Below are 17,556 nucleotides of genomic sequence, written 5' to 3' on the forward strand. Positions count from 1 at the left end.
TACCTCTTCAAAGTCCATCTAAGTATGTATCTATCATATTGCTGCTTAGTTACCTAGGTATATCAATATCAATAATTACAAAGGTATATCATCCCAGAAGGAGGCATTTGATTTAGGTTTATGAACTATTTCACATAGACATTTGAGTTATGTTCTGAAACAGTTGCAAATTCCAATGTCTTATTCCAACTCCCTGAATCATTTTAAGGAAGACCATCATGTATGATTTTTTTTCCTGCTTAAAATTGGACTATCCAGACTTTAAGCAAATTAGAGATATTGAAAATATTAGGACATCTATATTCTTTGATATGTTGAATTTTCACATTTGAAGTATGAGTTTCAAATAGGAACTAAGTGGATATAATTTCTTTTTCTTTACTCCTTTGGCTTTGATGCCACAGGAAGCCAGCTTGCTAACTCCCTGATACCTGATATTTCCCTGACTGAAAGGACTTTCTGATGAGGATCAGCATTTTCCCCAAGACAGGAGTGTGAATTCTCTTCTTCCTAAAGATACACATGTCCCTTAAAAGAGCCCAGAATATTTCCTGCAAAACTGCCTCAGTCATTTGAGCACTTATTAGAGCTACTATCAGAAAGGCTGAGGGAAGAAATGCGTCATTCCTGCAAAGGAAAAAACAAATGCACCCTAAAATAGGCCAAGAACTTGAACATCAGCAAGATTACAGGCCAGGGGGTAAAAGTAAATCAAGCTTTGAATAAAAATTTGGTTTCAAAAATAAATGCTTATCCTTTAGTTCCCTGGCTTAAGTTTTCCAACTTTCTCACTGCAGGAATTTTGTGAAATATACCAATGGTAGACAAGTATTTGTGTTAATATTCTGAATTTACATTTTTTAAAAATTAGGAATGTGGTTGGTTTGTTGCGGTGGTCTGTCATGAAGTCTAATTATACAGATTGCAATTTACACCTAGTCACAAATAGAGGAGTTACTCTCCTAGGACAATTTCAGGATCTCTTCAGGTAGGAAAATTTTCCGTAACTGAGGAACGACTCAACTTTTAGGCAAGAGCTCGTTATGTCCAGGTAATTCCATGCCGATGTGAGCTCTTCCTTTTCCCTCAAGTCTTTATTGATCTTGACCCCAGGTTCTCCATCAAACTCAATCCTGACTGAGCTGCAGGCAATACCCCCGCTGGGTGCAGACTTCAGGCCCACCACTGGAGGGCGTCTGGACGCTTCCAAACAATTCCGAAGCTCCTGGAAAGTCTGATCTAGAAAACTAAAGCACAGGAGGGAGAACGTGATATTTGATTTTATTGGGCTAATAAGTAAAGGGGATAACAGGAAGGTTTGGGAGCAAAACTAAACCGATTTCTTTCGTGGGATCAGCCCTTCCCACCGGGGCAGCCAACTCCCTAGAGGGCAGGAGAGAATAATATGAAGGCCCGAGCCCTCTGAGCTCCGCAAGGGCAAGTCTCCGAGGGGTTGGTGCCCCACAGCGCCGAGTTCCTGGCTAGATTCCCGGGCGCTGGAGGACGGGGGACGCGTCCCAAGGCGCTCGGACCGCCTTGCTGTCAGGCGATCGTGCTTCCGAGGCCGCTGGGGACCAAGGCGCTGCAACCTGTTCTAGAAGTCCTAGAAGTCCGGGTACGCGAGGCCTTTTCAAATAATAAAGGAACTCCCACCCCGACCTGCGATTCTTCCCGCACCGGGTTCGTTGAAAGCATCTATCCTTTGGGGAGTGGGCAGTGAACCAACCTCGGGGTAGAAATGTAAAAGGTGTAATGTATTTCTGATGGGCTCCCCTGCCGCATTCATTTCCTTCCTGCTGAAGGATCGCACTGAATTGTAATCACTTTACACTGATTTTCTCAATTTAAAAAAATGTATTTCAGAGCATCACTTTAAAGAAAAGTCTTGCTTCCTGCTCATGAACCTTTAAGTCCCTGGTAGGAAGAGGCGAGTTGAAAGGCACATGAGAGATGCTCAGGTTTCCAAGATAACCCAGCTCTGGGCAATGCGCGTCGTGAACAGCGCAGATTTACAAGAACACGAATTCATTGAGGCTCCCTGCCAGCCTGTCTGCTGGGACTTCAAGTCACCTGCAGGGCCTGGGAGACAGTTTTCGGCTTGCCGGCTACAGGATGGGAACCGGTTCCTGTGTAATTGAAAAACCGCACTCTCAGGTAAAAAGATGTCAAATCACTCCTCAGCCCAGACGGAATTCAGCATCCAAAGGGTTACGCGCGGCTGCTGGGTTCAGGCGGAGGAGAGGGCGCCTCGGCACTCCCAGTAATTCAATTAGTCAGGTTTCTGGAAGGTGGGGCCGAGGAGGGGGCTAGGAGGCGTGGGGAAGGGAGGAGATTAAGAAAACGCCTCTCTCTCTTGGAACAAACCAATCCTGTTGGAGTGAAGAGAGAGGAAAAAACCCCGACCTGTAAGCAAACAGCAGGCCGTTCACTGACTGGCTGCTCCAACCCCCCCCCCCCCCCCCCCCCCCGCTTTCCAAGTAAACTGCATGGGGAGGAAAAAAAAAAGAAAAAAAAAAAGCAGCCCACATGATCCGGGCCGCGGCGGCAGCGGCGCTGGCTGGGCGCGGGCGGGCGGTGCCTCCCCCTGCTAGGTCCGGAGCTCACACCCGCGCTCGCGCAGCCCGCCTGCCCCGCGCCCTGCGCTACACGCCCGGGCGCCGCCCCCTTCCACGGCCGCGCCGCCCACGTCCACGTTCACGCGCGCGGCCTTGCGCTCCGGTGCGGCGGCGGCGGCGGCGGCGGCGGCTGCTGCTGGGTCGCCGTTGCTGTCGGCTTTACACGCAGGTCATTAACGAGGGGGCGTGCCCGAGGAGATTTTTTTCCCATAAAGCATTTTTTCTCTCTTTTTTTTTTCTCTTTTGCAAAACTGACTTTTACCTCTTTCCACTTCTCGCCAGTCATTTCAATCCCTCCTGGGCTGTTCGTGCTGCTGCTGCTGCACTCAAGTTTATTTTCCCGCCTGGTAGAGGTTTTAGGATTCGGTTGGTGCTTTTCACCTCTTGTTGCTGCTGTGCCCAAGGAGGGAAAGAGGAGCAGCTGCAGGAGGATCGGGAAGGTTTTCTGATGTAGTCATCGGGGAGGTGCCACTCGCTCCTGCGCTCTCTCTCTCTCTCTCTTTTTTTTTCTCTTTTCCCGTTTCAAACTGATTGATGCATCTCTACAAGTTGCCGGGCTTGGGGCAAGACCCGTCGGAGTCGCAGGGACACTTCTGAGCGCTCACCCGAGGCTCTTGGCACCGCGTCTGGGGACTCAGTCTTGCTCCCGGAAGGCGATCGGAGACTGACATCAGCCCATCCAGGAGTTGGAGGGATTCATTTAAAAAGTGATTATTTTCCCTCTCGCTCTCCAGCCTAACAGTTGGGTTGGCGTCGTCCTGCAGGTTTGGGCATCCCAGCTCCGCCTCGCTGGCTGGTTCGTAACCTCTGCTCTTCATTCACTCTGGTGCACCCACACCCGGCCAAGAAAAGCACGCGCGAGAAATCCCCGAGGCTCTGCCAGCGCCAGGGGTGTCGTCTCCTGCCGCCGCAGTCCGACTCCGCCGGGGGGACCTGCCGGAAGACACGGAGAGCCAAACTTTTTTTTGAGGTTTTCAAGGCAAGACCGCTCCTCGCCAGCTTAACTGCCGCTTAAGCAGTTCCAGGACGCCGGCGGGGCTGGGTTTGTGGCCCCGGATCCCCACCCTTTTCGGCGCACCGCCCCGAAACCGCAGCACCTACGACTCCTCCGAGATTTCCAAGGGTCTCCCGGTTAAGGCACAGAGGAGGCGGGGGAAGGGGGTCCTCACCTCCGGGGCCACAGGCGCGAAGCCCTCCATCCACACGGAGCCCTCCTCCTGCAGTTTCTCACCCGCCGCCAAAGTAACTTGGAGCGAAGCGGGGCGCACTGCGAGGGCCCTGGGCGGCGGCGCAGCCGTGCGCAGCCCGCGGCGCCGACGCTGAGCCGGGCCCGGCGGGCCAGTGTATGTCTCCCCGCGACTGCGGCGCGCAACTCCCGGTGACTGTGCAGCGTGCGCCGCCGCCTGCCCCAACCCGCGGTGCCGCCGCCCGGCCCGGTGCGCACCTCCTCCTCCCGGGGTGACCGGCCTGCCGCCGCCGCTCGAGACACAGCTTGGCACCCCTTCCCCCGCCCTCGCCGCCGCCACCACACACACGCATGCTTCTCTCCATCTTGTGATTCCTTTTTTCCTCCTGAACCCTCCAGTGGGGGTGCGAGTTTGTCTTTGCCCCCTCCCCGACCCCCCCCCCCCGTCTCCTCTTCTCGTTCTCCTTCCCCTCCCCAGCTTGGTGTGCGCCTCTTTCTTTTCTCGCCACTCTTCATTCTTATTTATTCATATTTATTTGGCTCCTGCTCTCTTTCTCCCCTTCCCTCCCTCCCTCCGGATCCCTGCTCTTTCCCCGGAGTGGCTTGTCGGGGGCTCCGCCGCTGGCCAGGCGTGATGTTGCACGTGGAGATGTTGACGCTGGTGTTTCTGGTGCTCTGGATGTGTGTGTTCAGCCAGGACCCAGGCTCCAAGGCCGTCGCCGACCGCTACGCCGTCTACTGGAACAGCAGCAACCCCAGGTAAGGCAATAGGGGGAGTGGAAAGCGGGGATACTCGGGCCTCGGCGCCCTAAGGAAGGAGCGGCGGTGGCGGCGGGGACCTGTGCGCACCAGCCGCGGGCGGCGCGCACCCTCGGAGCCTGTGTCGCCAGGGCGCTGATGGCTTTCGAGGCGCCCACGGGAAGCGTTCCCGTCGCGCCTCTCTTTGTTAAGCTGCCTCAAAGAGGCCAGGAGTCCTTGGGAGTCCCCGGGGCAGCCCAGACCCGCTCCCTCTGCGGAGCGCGGGGAGACTCGGAAAAGGCGGGAGCTGGGGAGTCGAGACTTCTCCGCTTCTTCACCGGGGCAAGCCGGCCAGCATCTCGATCCGGGCGTAGCGCTTGGGCACCGGGAGCTCCCGGTGCGCGCAGCTAAGAGTTCCCGCCTGGAGCGTGGGTGCGCAGGGACTGCAGGGAGAACCCGCCAAACATCCCCAAAGTTGTTGTTTTTTTAAAATTTTTCTTCCTTTTTCTCGGTACGTTCAGGGAGCGCACGGGCTGCGAGAAGCGAGGGGGGTGCTGGGAAGCGGAAGCTTTAGGCTTTTATTTTCTTCTAACTGGGAGGCAATCATCCGGCCCCTAGCCCAGTCTCGGCCCGGCGCGCCTGGCATTGGAGAGGATTCTCCCACCTCCTTACCCCCCGTGGGCTCAAGGTGCCAGAAAGTTTGATCTAATGCCGGGTTACGTCATGTGTGCGGAGCGAGCTGCTGGAGTTGGCCGAGCCGGGAGGTGGGAGCCCTGTAGTCCACGGCCTGGCGGTGTGAAGCCGGAGGAACACGCGCAATTACCTGGAACCGTTTTGTGGGCGTCCCCGAAGCCCTCCGGGTACGCGGAAGGCTAGAGATGGGCGCCTGGGGCCGCCCTAGCGCGCCTGCTGGACTCTGGCCACCCGCAGACGTCCCTTGTTCAGGGATTCTGGAAGTGGGGAGGAGTGAGGGTTGTCCAGTGTGCCGGGCGAACCCCTCCGGATCCAGAGCAGCTCTGAGCCCTACTTTCTCCCCGGCCTGTGGGCAGCAGTCGGCCCCACTGGGCCCATAATGCTCTGGCTCTCTGGGACCGAGGCCAGCTTCCAGGTGCGGGCTGGTTTCGGTGCCTGCCTAAGAGGGAAATAGCATCGATTATACTTGAAATCCCAGGTTTTTCTCTGGGCTGGAGTGGAAGTTGGGAGGAGAGAGGCTGGAGGCCGAGGGGATGATAGTTTGTGGTGGCTGCGCGCCCAACATGTATGGGAGAGAGGGGGCTGGCGGGCGCCTCCAGTTCTTCCTACCTCCGGGTGGCCGTGTCCACCGGCCTCCCTCCTTCCCCCTTAATTCAGGCTTGGGAGGGAGTCCCCGCTTGAAGTAGTGTCAGCTCAGATGAAGATGGGCAGATTTCCCCACAAGCGGTCGACCGGTTGCCGAAAGGAGAGTAGTCCCCCCCCCCCCCCGCTACTCCAGGAGAGATAGTCACACCCAGGTAGCCCAAATTCTAAATTGCACCGCCTAGCAGAAGTGGAGACATCCCTGAAAGTTTGGTTAAAAAAAAAAAAATGTCTTCTGGAGGTGGGTGGTGGGATGGGAAGCTATTTCTTCTTTGACATGCCACTTACCACTGTTAGGAAAAGAAAGGGAAGCCATCCCGCCAGAGAAGATGCCTTTTATTAAAGCTGACAAGACAAATAGAGCAAGCTTTCCAGTTGTGATGGTGTTAAAAGCAAGTCTCATTATGTTGGTTGGTTTTATTCCCCCCCTGGGCTTTATTAAACAGCATATACGAAATACAGGAATTTATATTTCTAAACTTTAGCGCCCTATTAAATAACAGTGAAACTGGTTAGTTGAATGTGGGACATTTTGTGCTTAGTTGTCTTTTCCTTCCCACTCCAAACTTCACAGTGTGATCTTTTCCTCACAGTTTTAATTTATTTGGATACTTGGGTGTTCCAGTCATCCTAGGTTAAAACAGAAAGAATCAGCAACACCCCCACTTACCCCTCCTTCTTAACCTGTCAAGCTAGTCTGAGTTAGTTTGAGGACATTTTATCTTAGGTTATCTCTGTTTTATGCTTTTGATACTGTTGTTTGGTTTGAGATTAGCACATTGATTTTTGTCACAGGTCATGTTTTTTAATAGATTTGCCCTGCCTGTAGAAAACTCTGCTCAGGATGCCATGGTGGCTTTGAACCTGCCCAGACAAAGTTAATCTGTAGAATTTTAAAATACCAAGGGTATTCTCAAGTCTGTATTCTAATTTGAGGCTTGTGGAAATACCTTTTTATTTGATCGTTACCATTTTGATGATGTTCAAAAGAAAGGATAATGTACCCCTCTTCCAAGAGATTCAGCTCTAACTTTAGTATTCTTAGGGGTTTGTGGGTGCATTTATCTTCATATGTTGTCACAGTAAAACTTACTTTAAAAAACTAACGTAACTGTGAAAGTAGGGCCTGGTAGGCAGATTTCTCTCTGAAATGTTGAATAAGATGGGTTTTTTTTTTGATGTATTAAGAAGATTCAGCTTGGATGTGATTTAAAAACAGCCAATGCAAAATAACTAGTTTAGAAATAAGCACAGTTTATCTCAAAAGATAGGGAAGAAACATTTTAGAAAATTTTCAAGGGTTTACTAAATTTTATAGATTCAATGTTTTACATTTTATTTTCGGTAATAATGTTGTTTTGTAAAGTAAGCTAATCATGCCTTCTGATTTTATATAAATCCTATTTTTTTAGGACTTGTTAAACTAATAAGATCAGAAGACTTAATCTTTTAGAAAAAAGTTGAACACTTTGATTGCAACTTAAACAGATTAATTTTTTCTTTCTTAGATAAGAAAAGTTCAGTAGACACTTAAGCTCCTAATAAGGGATTCTGTGGCAAAGTGAAGTAAATATATTTTAGCTTATACTAATGGAGGTGAATTTGAAATTATGTTTAAATACAATTAGAATTAAGTATTACATCTTGATCACAGGATTTAAATATCTTACATTGTAACTTCTGTAGTCCTAGGAGTTTATTGTTTTCATTAATGACTCTGTTATACCATTAGCATCCATAGATCTGGATTAACAGAGAAAAAAATATTAAACTTATATGCTATCAGATAGAATCTATTGTCCTAGGTATTTGCTTCTGGAAAGTGGATGTTCAATTTTCAAATGCTGGTAACTTTTTAGTTGCTAGTACTTATTGGGTGGCGGGCCAAAAACCAATTTTATGTTTTGAATTGGCACAAATCTCTGAAATAGCAACTGAGAACTATCAATCTGAATAGAAGTATATGTGATAACATTTGCCTAAATGCATCTTCCATATTTTAAAAATTTGGAAAGTTGTCTGGATTTCACCTAAATATAGTAATAGAGTGACCCTTCTAATGTTAGGCTGAATTCTGAACCAGCATGTTACTAAGTAACTTTGAGTAATGAATATCTAAATCAAGGAGAATATAGCTATTTGTCTTTAATTTCTTTAAGAATGTAAAAAGCTTTTAAGTAACTTTTAAAGAGACTTTCAGTAATAAAACTTTATTTACACTATCCCAAAACAGCTACACTTATAAAGATAGAGATGACTCAATATAAGAACATGCCTCTTAATCTGAAGCGTGCTGTAAACAGTTCGGTGCTTCCAATGAGAATATTCTTTTAAATATTGTGTGTATATTGAAAAGTTCTTGGTTTCTTTTGACCAGTTGCCAAAATGATAATAGGATAATTAAGCATGTTTCCTACTAATTGGCATTAATGGGTAGAATAGTAAAATAATACAGTGGCAAATACTACCAGCGTACTTGAAGAATATTGATTCTCCCCACTTAATGCTTTGCTTCTGCTGGGTTCTGAGTATCACCAATTTAAAGTGTTATGCTCTGATGGGAAAAAAAAAATCTCTATAATTCACTCAGAGTATACTAAATTTTAACCTAATCATATGTTTTCTTTGGACTCTTAAAATTCTTGTAGGGACTTGTAAATTAAACATTTCATGTTAGAGTAGCAGGTAATTGACACCATTTAGTTTTGTTAACATGTAATCTTGGAGTTGTGAAAGTGCTATGAATTCTAGGTCAGTACTCTCAAACCTTTCTGGCTGACAGATCATTTGTATGTGGCTAAGTAGAGAGAGGTAGTAACCTTTTTTTTCCCCCCGATCATAATCCTTTGGTTATTTTTTTCCTTTCAAAATAAACTTGTTTTATTTTTTAAAATTGGAGTCATCAGTGTTTTATTATGTATATACTAATATTCTAGCACTGTGCCTTTTCCACTGACAAATAAAGGAAATTGGTTTGATTCAAATCTAAGAATTTGGAAAGATGGAAAGTTGATCCTGGTTTTGAATGAATTTTATCACCAAATTTGTACAGGATTAACTTTAGTTTTGAAATTTTAAATGTTTTAAATAATAACTTATATGTTAGAAACTTAAAAGTTCTTCCAGTAAAAAGCATTATTTAGAATTTTTTAACTTTATTAACTCTGAGCCTCAATGTAATGTATTAGATATAATTGGGTAATTTTATTATTTTGATCTTTTTATCAGAATTTATGTAGACATCCGGATAAAAATAAAGCAGTATGACAGAGATTTATATATCCCGTTTTTACCCTGATCCATTTGCAAAAGACCTGAAGTGAATCCTCCCCCCCTTTTTTTTACTTTACAAATTGGTGTAATGCTTCTTGTTTTGGGGCACTTTTCTGTAAACGTTTGAAAAGAAAAATTAGCTACTGAGATGTTTGTTCCATCCATTTTATGAGTTATATATTCATAATAAGCTCTCAGAAATAGTCAACTGTCTTTTTTTTTTTTTAGGTGACTGGAACATCAGTGCTATTTGAGGCATACTTGGCTGTACGGTCTAATTTGGCATTTCCAGCATGAGACCAAGGTCAATAAACTCCCTGTGATTAAAAGAATCAGAGAGAGCCTTCAGTTGTCCATTACTCCCTGTTAGTTGATCTTAGTGGTATTAACTAAACCATTGGCTCACTGAAGGAATATCTTGTTGCCATGTGTGTTCTGGCTGATAATCAATAGCTGTAGAGGCTTCCACCTTTGAAGGCTGAAGATCAGGTTTGGAAGGAGCACTTAGTTATTTGGGGGCAAATTAACCTTGTGAATTTCTTGCCATTTAATCTTGCAAGATGCCTTCTGAACAGGCATTACATTGCATTCTGTCCACTGGCCTGATTTCCTGTTGGATAGGGACAGATAAAGATGAGCGCCTTCTCTTCTCCCCTGTTGCTATGAACCACGCAAGCTACCAGCTTCATGCTGGGCCAAGAAAATGAATAAATACAATTAGTCCTTCAGGAGTCCTGGCCTTCGCAAGCTTGGGAGAAGAATATGCTAAAAGAATGTATCTTTGAGGAAGAGAATACATTAAAATACAAAGTGGAACAAAACTAAGAAAATGTTAAGAACAGAATTTTACATGTGGGTAGCATTTATTTATTGTTTAGTGGGTTTTTTCCCCAGTATAAATCATTTGCTTTAATAGTTTTTTTAAAAAGATGCAACTCAACCCTTTTCATTTTTGTATTTGTTTTGAATAACTTCCAGTAGCAATGATGATTTTAAAAGTTACATTTTATTTTTAGTAAGGAACCAGTCTATGTTGACTGATTCCATATTACCAATTTTCTTTTTAGAAACAGTATATAAACTGTTAAAATAACAGCTCTGATTAGAATGTTCATGTTGGAAAGGAAGCCTGTGTGTCCCTAAGTACAGTGAAGAAGGCCCTGGCCACTTACCCAGGATATTCAGACAGGATCAGTTTTCCGAACTGAGAAAAAATTGCCTTTTGATCATTTGTGACGGATAACACCTTCATATTCAGGTATAAAAACCTCAAAGAGGAGTATAAGAAATGATCTATTAATATTCACTTTTAGTAATTTGTCTTATGATGGTGGTCTTAGACAGCTAAACATCAATAAATGGCTGTCTCTTTTAAGGGCCTGATTTATATTATTAGATTTATATTTTCATTTGCTTCTGAACCTATATCCTGACCTGTTTTGTAGAAAAGTTTCTTGTGATTAATTTGAATTTCCAGTGTTTTGAATGGGATATTACTCACAACCAGGAGGTCTATTTCCTCCTAAATTTGTCTGCATTTAGGTCTTTAAAATTAAGTCAGTAGTAAACAAGGCAGCCCAAAGACAATAGAACCGCTTAGTTTAGAATTAAAAAGTAATAAGGTGGTTTTTTTGTACTATAACTACTATACATAGTTCGATTATAAATGAAAAAAGTTCCCTGTATCTTAGAATTCTTGATAATCTCTACTCCTTGTTGCACTTTGAAGGATTTATTGTAAACTACTGAAATCTGTGCACTGTTTTGTAATGCGGAATGTGTGTGGATATAAACTCTTGGTTTTGAGGCTTTTGAGTATAGTTTTCAAACAGCCATGGATTTCAATAAAAACATTATTTTAAAAAAGTGAAAACTCCTACTTAAGTTAGCTAGTTGCTGGGAGACGGGAGTGTACCACAGTCATGGTTACCTGAGCTTTCATTCAGGTAGAGTTCTATCATTTTCAATAAGGAAAAATAAACCTTTGTCATCTTTAGAAACATCCTTCATACAATTGACAGTTGACAGGTTGAAGAAAATGTTACTGTCAGGTCTTATTTTCCAGTCAAGTGAGAAATAAAAATAATTTTGAGTGATTTTTAAGAAAATCTATTTAAAAATTATTTCAAAATGTAGGGGAATGCTTTTAATATTTATTATGTAAGTCATAGAATTAATCTGCCGTTTGCTTCAGGGAAGGTCAGCAAAGTGCAATTCAAGGAGAGACTCTGACAGTTAAGTTCCTAGGCTGTTTACTTTAAAAAGTCCAATACAGTTGTTGTGTTTGTAATAAGATATCACTGGATGTTTTATGATGGCATTCTTTAAGAGATGTAAATACATCAGTATTATTCCTGTAATTATTTATCAAGTGACCCGTTTTCCATGACTGATGATCATGATTCTGCTGTGACGTGGGAATTCTGGTCATGTGATATCTGTATCTTTATGCATTGGACAGTTATGTTATTGGCACACAAAGATCAGACCTTTTTAAAAAATTGCTATTAATAATTTTAAATAACTGCACAGTGTAAGGTATAGGTTTCCATGTGGCAATGTGTGAATACATGCTTGGAGATTAGGGAAAAAAGATGACTAAGGTTTTGCTCCCCAATTTAGAAAAGCTAGATTTTTGGCTTTCTGTTAAATCAGAGATTTTTTTTTTTTTTTTAGAAGCAGCCATCTTGTTTTAAGACCGATTTTATTTCTTTCATGAAAATGGTCTGGAAATGAATATGGATGATAGAAAAGGACTAAACCACTTTATAATAATTTTGGCAGGGCTCTACATTTAAAGCTCTCTCAAATTATTTGTGAGCTCATTAGAATGCTATTTTCTTGTATTTAGTTGAAAAAAAGGGAAGTTTTAATTTAGTAATAATATATTTTAAATCCAGGCACATTTTAATGTTAAATGTTGGGCTGTACCATGTTTACATACGTATTTTTGTTTTGTAGCTTATAATTTGTTGTTAATTTCAAAGTAGTATATTAATAGCTCCTATGGTCACCCCCCCAAATCCTGATTTCCTTTTTTTGATTGTTCTAAGTAGGCCTTTTTATGTCAACCAACGTATTTTTTTTCCGCAAATCACTCAGCAGTACCAAGAATCCTTCTCTAGTAAGAGGTGCTGATAAAAGTATAGGTATCTTTAAAAATGAAACATTTGGGATGCTTTCAGAAGCATTATATGAGATCAGAGCCTTTTTGTCCCGAAATATAGGCTTTCATTCTCTCATTACTAAACTGTTCTTATGGGTTCGTATAGAAAATATAGAAAATTATATTGGAAGTAGATTCATATTTGTTATTAAAAATTATGAGAATATATCAACCGAGTCTGCCATATTTTCCACCACGTTTTGTATTTTTTGATACATTTGGAAGAACATGTGGCCTAGTAAAGTTTACCAAAAATTTATAGTAAACTTCTTGCTACTGCATCTGTTTGATGATGTCTGGGAACATTATTCCCATGAACTGCAGTAAAAACAGAACTTCCTTAAGATTAATTTCAGAGTAACCTGACTCAGTCAGTCTGATTAAACTGGGCACAGATTGAAAACTACTTATGTCACAGATTGCTTCAGTTCATTAGAAGTAGGATTTTTGGTGGTTGCAGATGCAATATAAAGGTGATAAATAAAATGCATGTTTTAGGAAATGGTATACATCTCCTAGACTCCTTATTTGAAGTCCAGGTATGAGCTGATAGTTTTTGTACTGCAAAGCTTTCCTCTGATATCCATCATCCATCCATTTTTCTTTTGTTTTGTTTTGTTTTGTTTTTTGGCTGATGGAGAAGATTAGAATATCTGAGTGTCCAAAGTGACCTTTTTGTTTTAAATGGACTAATAAATACTATTGTTTTTTCTTGTTGCTTCTAAGCTGTCAGAGTGTCCATTCTAAGTCTTATTAGTGACTTATTTATGTATGTAGAAACTATAGTTAACAACTAGCTCTTGCTTCGTGTTGTGAAAATACATATTAGGAAACTCTTTTGTCATGTTAAAATGCAGTTTTATGGTTTGAATAAAATCAAGGCATGGCTTATTTTGGTTGGATAATTATAGTGCAAATTGTGATCTGGATTTTGATGGTGGTAGACATGATACTTGGTGTCTCATGTTCCACAGACACCCGTGGGACATACGGCTTTGTCACATTTACCGAACTTTAATAATGTGTGTGTTGGGGGGGCTTAACCTCTTGGTTAGGTTTTTTTATAGTACTTAATTTTATGGAAACAAATGGGAATAGAAAGAAAAGGAAGACTAATTCTAAATATGGGGAAATGATCCTTTGTGTTTAACAATTAGGTTAAACAAAGTGGGAGCAAATGAGCCTCGTTCCCCTTCTATTGTTTCAAGGCAAGAAAATACAGACAGATGTCGGAATGTGGAAGCTGTGACCTCTGACCCACACAGCATGGCTGCTGCCATGGCACACAAGTGTCCTGAGCCACCATAGTAGCAGGATGCTTTTTTGAAGTGACTGACACTTTGAGATGGAGAACCTGAAACTGATTCTGTAGCTATTTGCAGGTCTCTGAAGTATCAGTCTTTTTAGCTTCACTTTTAAGTTCCTCACCTTACCTTTTATGAAAAATGTTTCTTTGTTTGGCTCAGACAGAGCTTTTGTGACTTCTGGATGGGTTCTGTATTCCTGTAGCCACTATCAATCTTTGCCTCCCAATAAATTCATTCGTCGGGTTGGGATAATGGAGGAGGCGCAGATGTATGTTCTGCTGCACCAAAGCGTTTGTCTGCTTTATTTAACTAATATCTATATTTTAAAGACAGATGAAAGCGCTGGTTTTATTAAAGGCCTTTTCTTTTAGTTTCTGTCCTGCAATCTTGCCAGTAACCCTTGGGTTCAGACAGACCATTAATGTTTTAGATACTGTGGCATTCAGTGTTTTCTTCATATATTTGTTTACTGTTACTGCTTCAATAAACTTTTATGCCTATTTCGGTAGTTTTCTGGCGGGGGCTCCATTTATTAAAATTTAGTGACCCAGCACTAAGAAGGGTACAGTTCAAATCGTGGTGCTTCTGACAGGGTTTTGTGTCAAACTAGAGAAAATAATAGGGAAATGAAAGCTGCCAAAATGTGTCTCCCAATTACTAATTAATCAGGCGAGAAAGGACCTCAGTGACAGATCTGGTGTCTGCCATGACAGCAACTCGGGGGGATGCTTTATTTTAAATACTGTATAAAACAAATTAAAGTAAGCCTCAGGGAATGGAGCACCCAGATATTTGATTTCACAAGTTCTAATTTAATTCCATGAAAAGCAAAGCAAAAAGCAAAATTTGAAACTGCATCTTGGTACTCTTCACTGATATATCAAAACAAGCTATTCTAAAGAGTATTTCCCTTATTAATAAACAATGCCTTTATTCTTATTAATATTTTAGCACAGATACAGTAGTATTCTTGGTTTTAGGATCCATAGAGCATTTTATACCTACTTTATTGTCAATAGAGACTCAGGGAAAAATTCAAAATTTTTTCATCATATGCCTGTCATCAATGTTTTGAGAATTACTGTAACTGAAGAACTAACCTTTTTTCCTCCCCTGCAAATATATGTTTTTGCTGTTCCAGAGGTTCCCTTCTCTTCTGGCAATGTTCCCATTATGGTTGCTGGACCCATAATTAAATGCCTGTTATTAGTGTATTTTTTCCATAGCATTTACAACATCAAAAGAAAAGGGTCTTGTATGGAACTATAGCTGTCAGGGGAACAATGAAAACTAATTACACACTCAGCTATCACCATTGTCAACTATACTCTTGGGAAAACAAAAACATGACAAAGTGTGTGTGTTGGGTGGGGTGTGTATACATATATAGGATATTCCATATGAATATATACATATGGGGTCAGACATATCGGATGACCCAACTTGAAACTCTGTGTTCCCGGAAAAAAAACAAAAAAGCATAAAAGACCATCTGATTCAGTTAATTAAAAAGAAACAAAGCAGTTCTTTATTAGGGAGAGAGTCCTTACTTTGGTATCCCTCCCTTATTATATGGACTGAGAGAACCAGCAGTAATTTTGACTCTGAATACCTCATTATTTTGAGTTTTACTTTGGAATGGTCTTGTTATCGATACATCTATAGATGCTGTTAATGTATCTGATTATTTCTTACAGTTACCTCTTTTATAAATTGTTACTTCCTAGCTCTAGATTTTGTGTTGATATCTGGTTATTTGAGAACTAATTACCTAGTTTGTTTATTATGTAGATCTCTCTATCACAGTCTTTCCCTTTTGATGGCTTTGGCCATTTTACTATTTCTGGGCCTGTGCGATTGGTGGGTGGATTTGAGAAAGAAAATAAAACTAAAAAATGACATTTCTGAAACTTAGGTCAGCTTTGGTGTGAGATTTGGTAAGAAAAGACTTTGAGGCTATTGAATAACATGAGGTTTTGGAATCAATTTTGGATTTCAATCATCCGTGCCATCCCTGTTCTCTGGTACTATGTGGAATTGGGACTTGGCCCTAGATAATGTTTTCCGTTACTGTCTTGATTCCTTGGGTGAATTCTCTGTAGTATACTTAAAATCAAAGCCAAATGGGTGAATTTAGGAATTACATATTGATTTTAACTTATTTTTCCAAAGTTTTCACATTAAAGCAATATTATAGCTAATATCTAAGCATAATAATACATTCCTGTATTGAATATCTAAAAGTGACAATTGATGAAATATCTATTGAGTGATACATACAAGCACTGTGAGGCCCACAGCTGCTTCAGAGATGAAGACAGCATCTGTACCCTGAGGGAACTTGCAGTTTTGTGCAGTTACAACAATTTTATAGACAGAGTAGATAGTACTATAAGAGATGTTCACACATGGATTTATTCAGCAAATATTTATTGAGTGTCCACTGTGGGCCAGGTATTGTTCTTGTACTGGAGATATCACAGTAAACAGTATCAACAGCATCCCTGCATGAAGCATTCGGTTAGCAATTTCTAGATCACTGCTTCTCACAGTCTAATTGCATGCAGATCCTCTGGAGGTCTTGCTGAAATACAGGTTTTAATTCAGCGGATCTGGGACAGGGCCCTGCTAGTGTGCATTTCTAACAAGCTCCAGGTTATATGATGCAGTTGGCCTGTGCACCACAGTTTGAGCAGCAAGTTTCTAGGTAAGTCAGTGGGGAGAGAGATTATTTCCGGCTCCTCATCAAGGACTCTTGGTTTTATTTGCCCTGAACTTCCTATATAGTTCTATAATTTCTAAAATGGCTTAGTATTTGCACAAGGGAAAGTGATTTGTCTTAAGACCTAGTAGTCTTCATTTTTAGCACTTTCCCCCAAATCTCAAATCAAATAGCTTTTCCTATCGAGGTGTATGCGTCATTAAAAATCCACCACGAACAAAAGTAATAGGCCAGGGATTTTGTTGTAAGTTTTGCTTAGACAGATTCTATTGGAGTGAAAAGACTGCCTTGGTCCAAAAAGTTTTAGGAGGATCCTGTCATAAATGTCTCAGGATATTTATTTGCAAACCCTCCCCAGATGTATTTTATGTGGCAATGCCAGAATTACACCTCAGAAACAGATTTTTAACACTTTCCCATTTAAATTGGAATGCTTAAATGAACCCCAAATGTTCATTTTACATTCAGCAGAGAAGATGACTAATAGTGTGTCTGCTTCCACTGGCTGGGTGTGTTGTGGGTGGCTCTGACGGGAGCCTATGCTTCCAATGGAGTTATAAGAGACTTGGGGGGAAATTCATTCCTGCTTTAAAATTCTCTGATTCTAGTGTCCTTTGTGGGAAATCTTTGTTCCTCCACAGTCCAGGTAATATAAAGTCTGTAAATACACTTCCACATTTTTCAGTCTGTATATCATTTGATTTGCAGAACAAATATCATGGGATGCTAGTATTAACAAATAAAGGATGGAACTAGTTAAATTCAGATTACTCTGCCTCCTTACCCTTTTTGTTCTTCACTCTGTGTGTATAAATACAATATTACTAATCTCCTAAGTGAACTTTAAAGTCTTTGAAAGCATCAGTGAGTTGACTTACTTAACCAAAATTACCTCTATGGAACAATTGTAAAAAGAAAGATGGAGCCGTTTGTACTGTAAATCAGCTATATTTTAATAAAAACAAAAAAAGAGGGAAAGGATGGTGGGCCCTCTTAATTCAGGTATCCTTTTATTTTTATAATAGTTTTTGCCAACATTTTTTATAATTATCAAACAGAAACAAATCTTTTCATTTTTAAATCCTTGACAAAATGGATTTAATTAAAACACTGGGTAGCATTTTATAAGAACTATGACTCTTATTAAGAATAGTAAATAAGAACGTTAACGTTCAGGGGTTTTTTTTGTAGGTTTATTCTTATGCTCACCATAT

General features: G+C 41.7%; 2 protein-coding genes across 3 annotated transcripts in view; one reads left to right on the forward strand and one right to left on the reverse strand.

Annotated features, from left to right (window-relative positions):
• Positions 1-2,529: 2,529 nt before the first annotated feature.
• Positions 2,530-4,317, reverse strand: LOC116631998. The gene is made up of 3 exons (XM_032403543.1): positions 4,292-4,317; positions 3,785-4,226; positions 2,530-3,548 (listed from the first exon to the last, which is right to left on the reverse strand). Exons 1-3 carry the CDS (start codon positions 4,315-4,317, stop codon positions 3,351-3,353), a joined length of 666 nt encoding a protein of 221 aa, XP_032259434.1. The 3' UTR covers positions 2,530-3,350.
• The window catches only part of EFNA5 (ephrin A5), a 271,250-nt gene continuing 258,005 nt past the window's right edge, over positions 4,312-17,556 (forward strand). Inside the window, exon 1 of one of the 2 annotated variants that reach the window (XM_032403889.1) lies at positions 4,312-4,560. In XM_032403889.1, coding sequence (XP_032259780.1) covers positions 4,436-4,560 — 125 coding nt within the window. In that variant the 5' untranslated portion in view covers positions 4,312-4,435. The remainder of the gene's footprint in view (positions 4,561-17,556) is intronic. The other variant, XM_032403888.1, reaches the window with a different exon arrangement.

The sequence above is a fragment of the Phoca vitulina genome, unplaced genomic scaffold, assembly GCF_004348235.1.
Source record: "Phoca vitulina isolate PV1807 unplaced genomic scaffold, GSC_HSeal_1.0 scaffold6, whole genome shotgun sequence".
NCBI classification, from domain to species: Eukaryota; Metazoa; Chordata; class Mammalia; order Carnivora; family Phocidae; genus Phoca; species Phoca vitulina.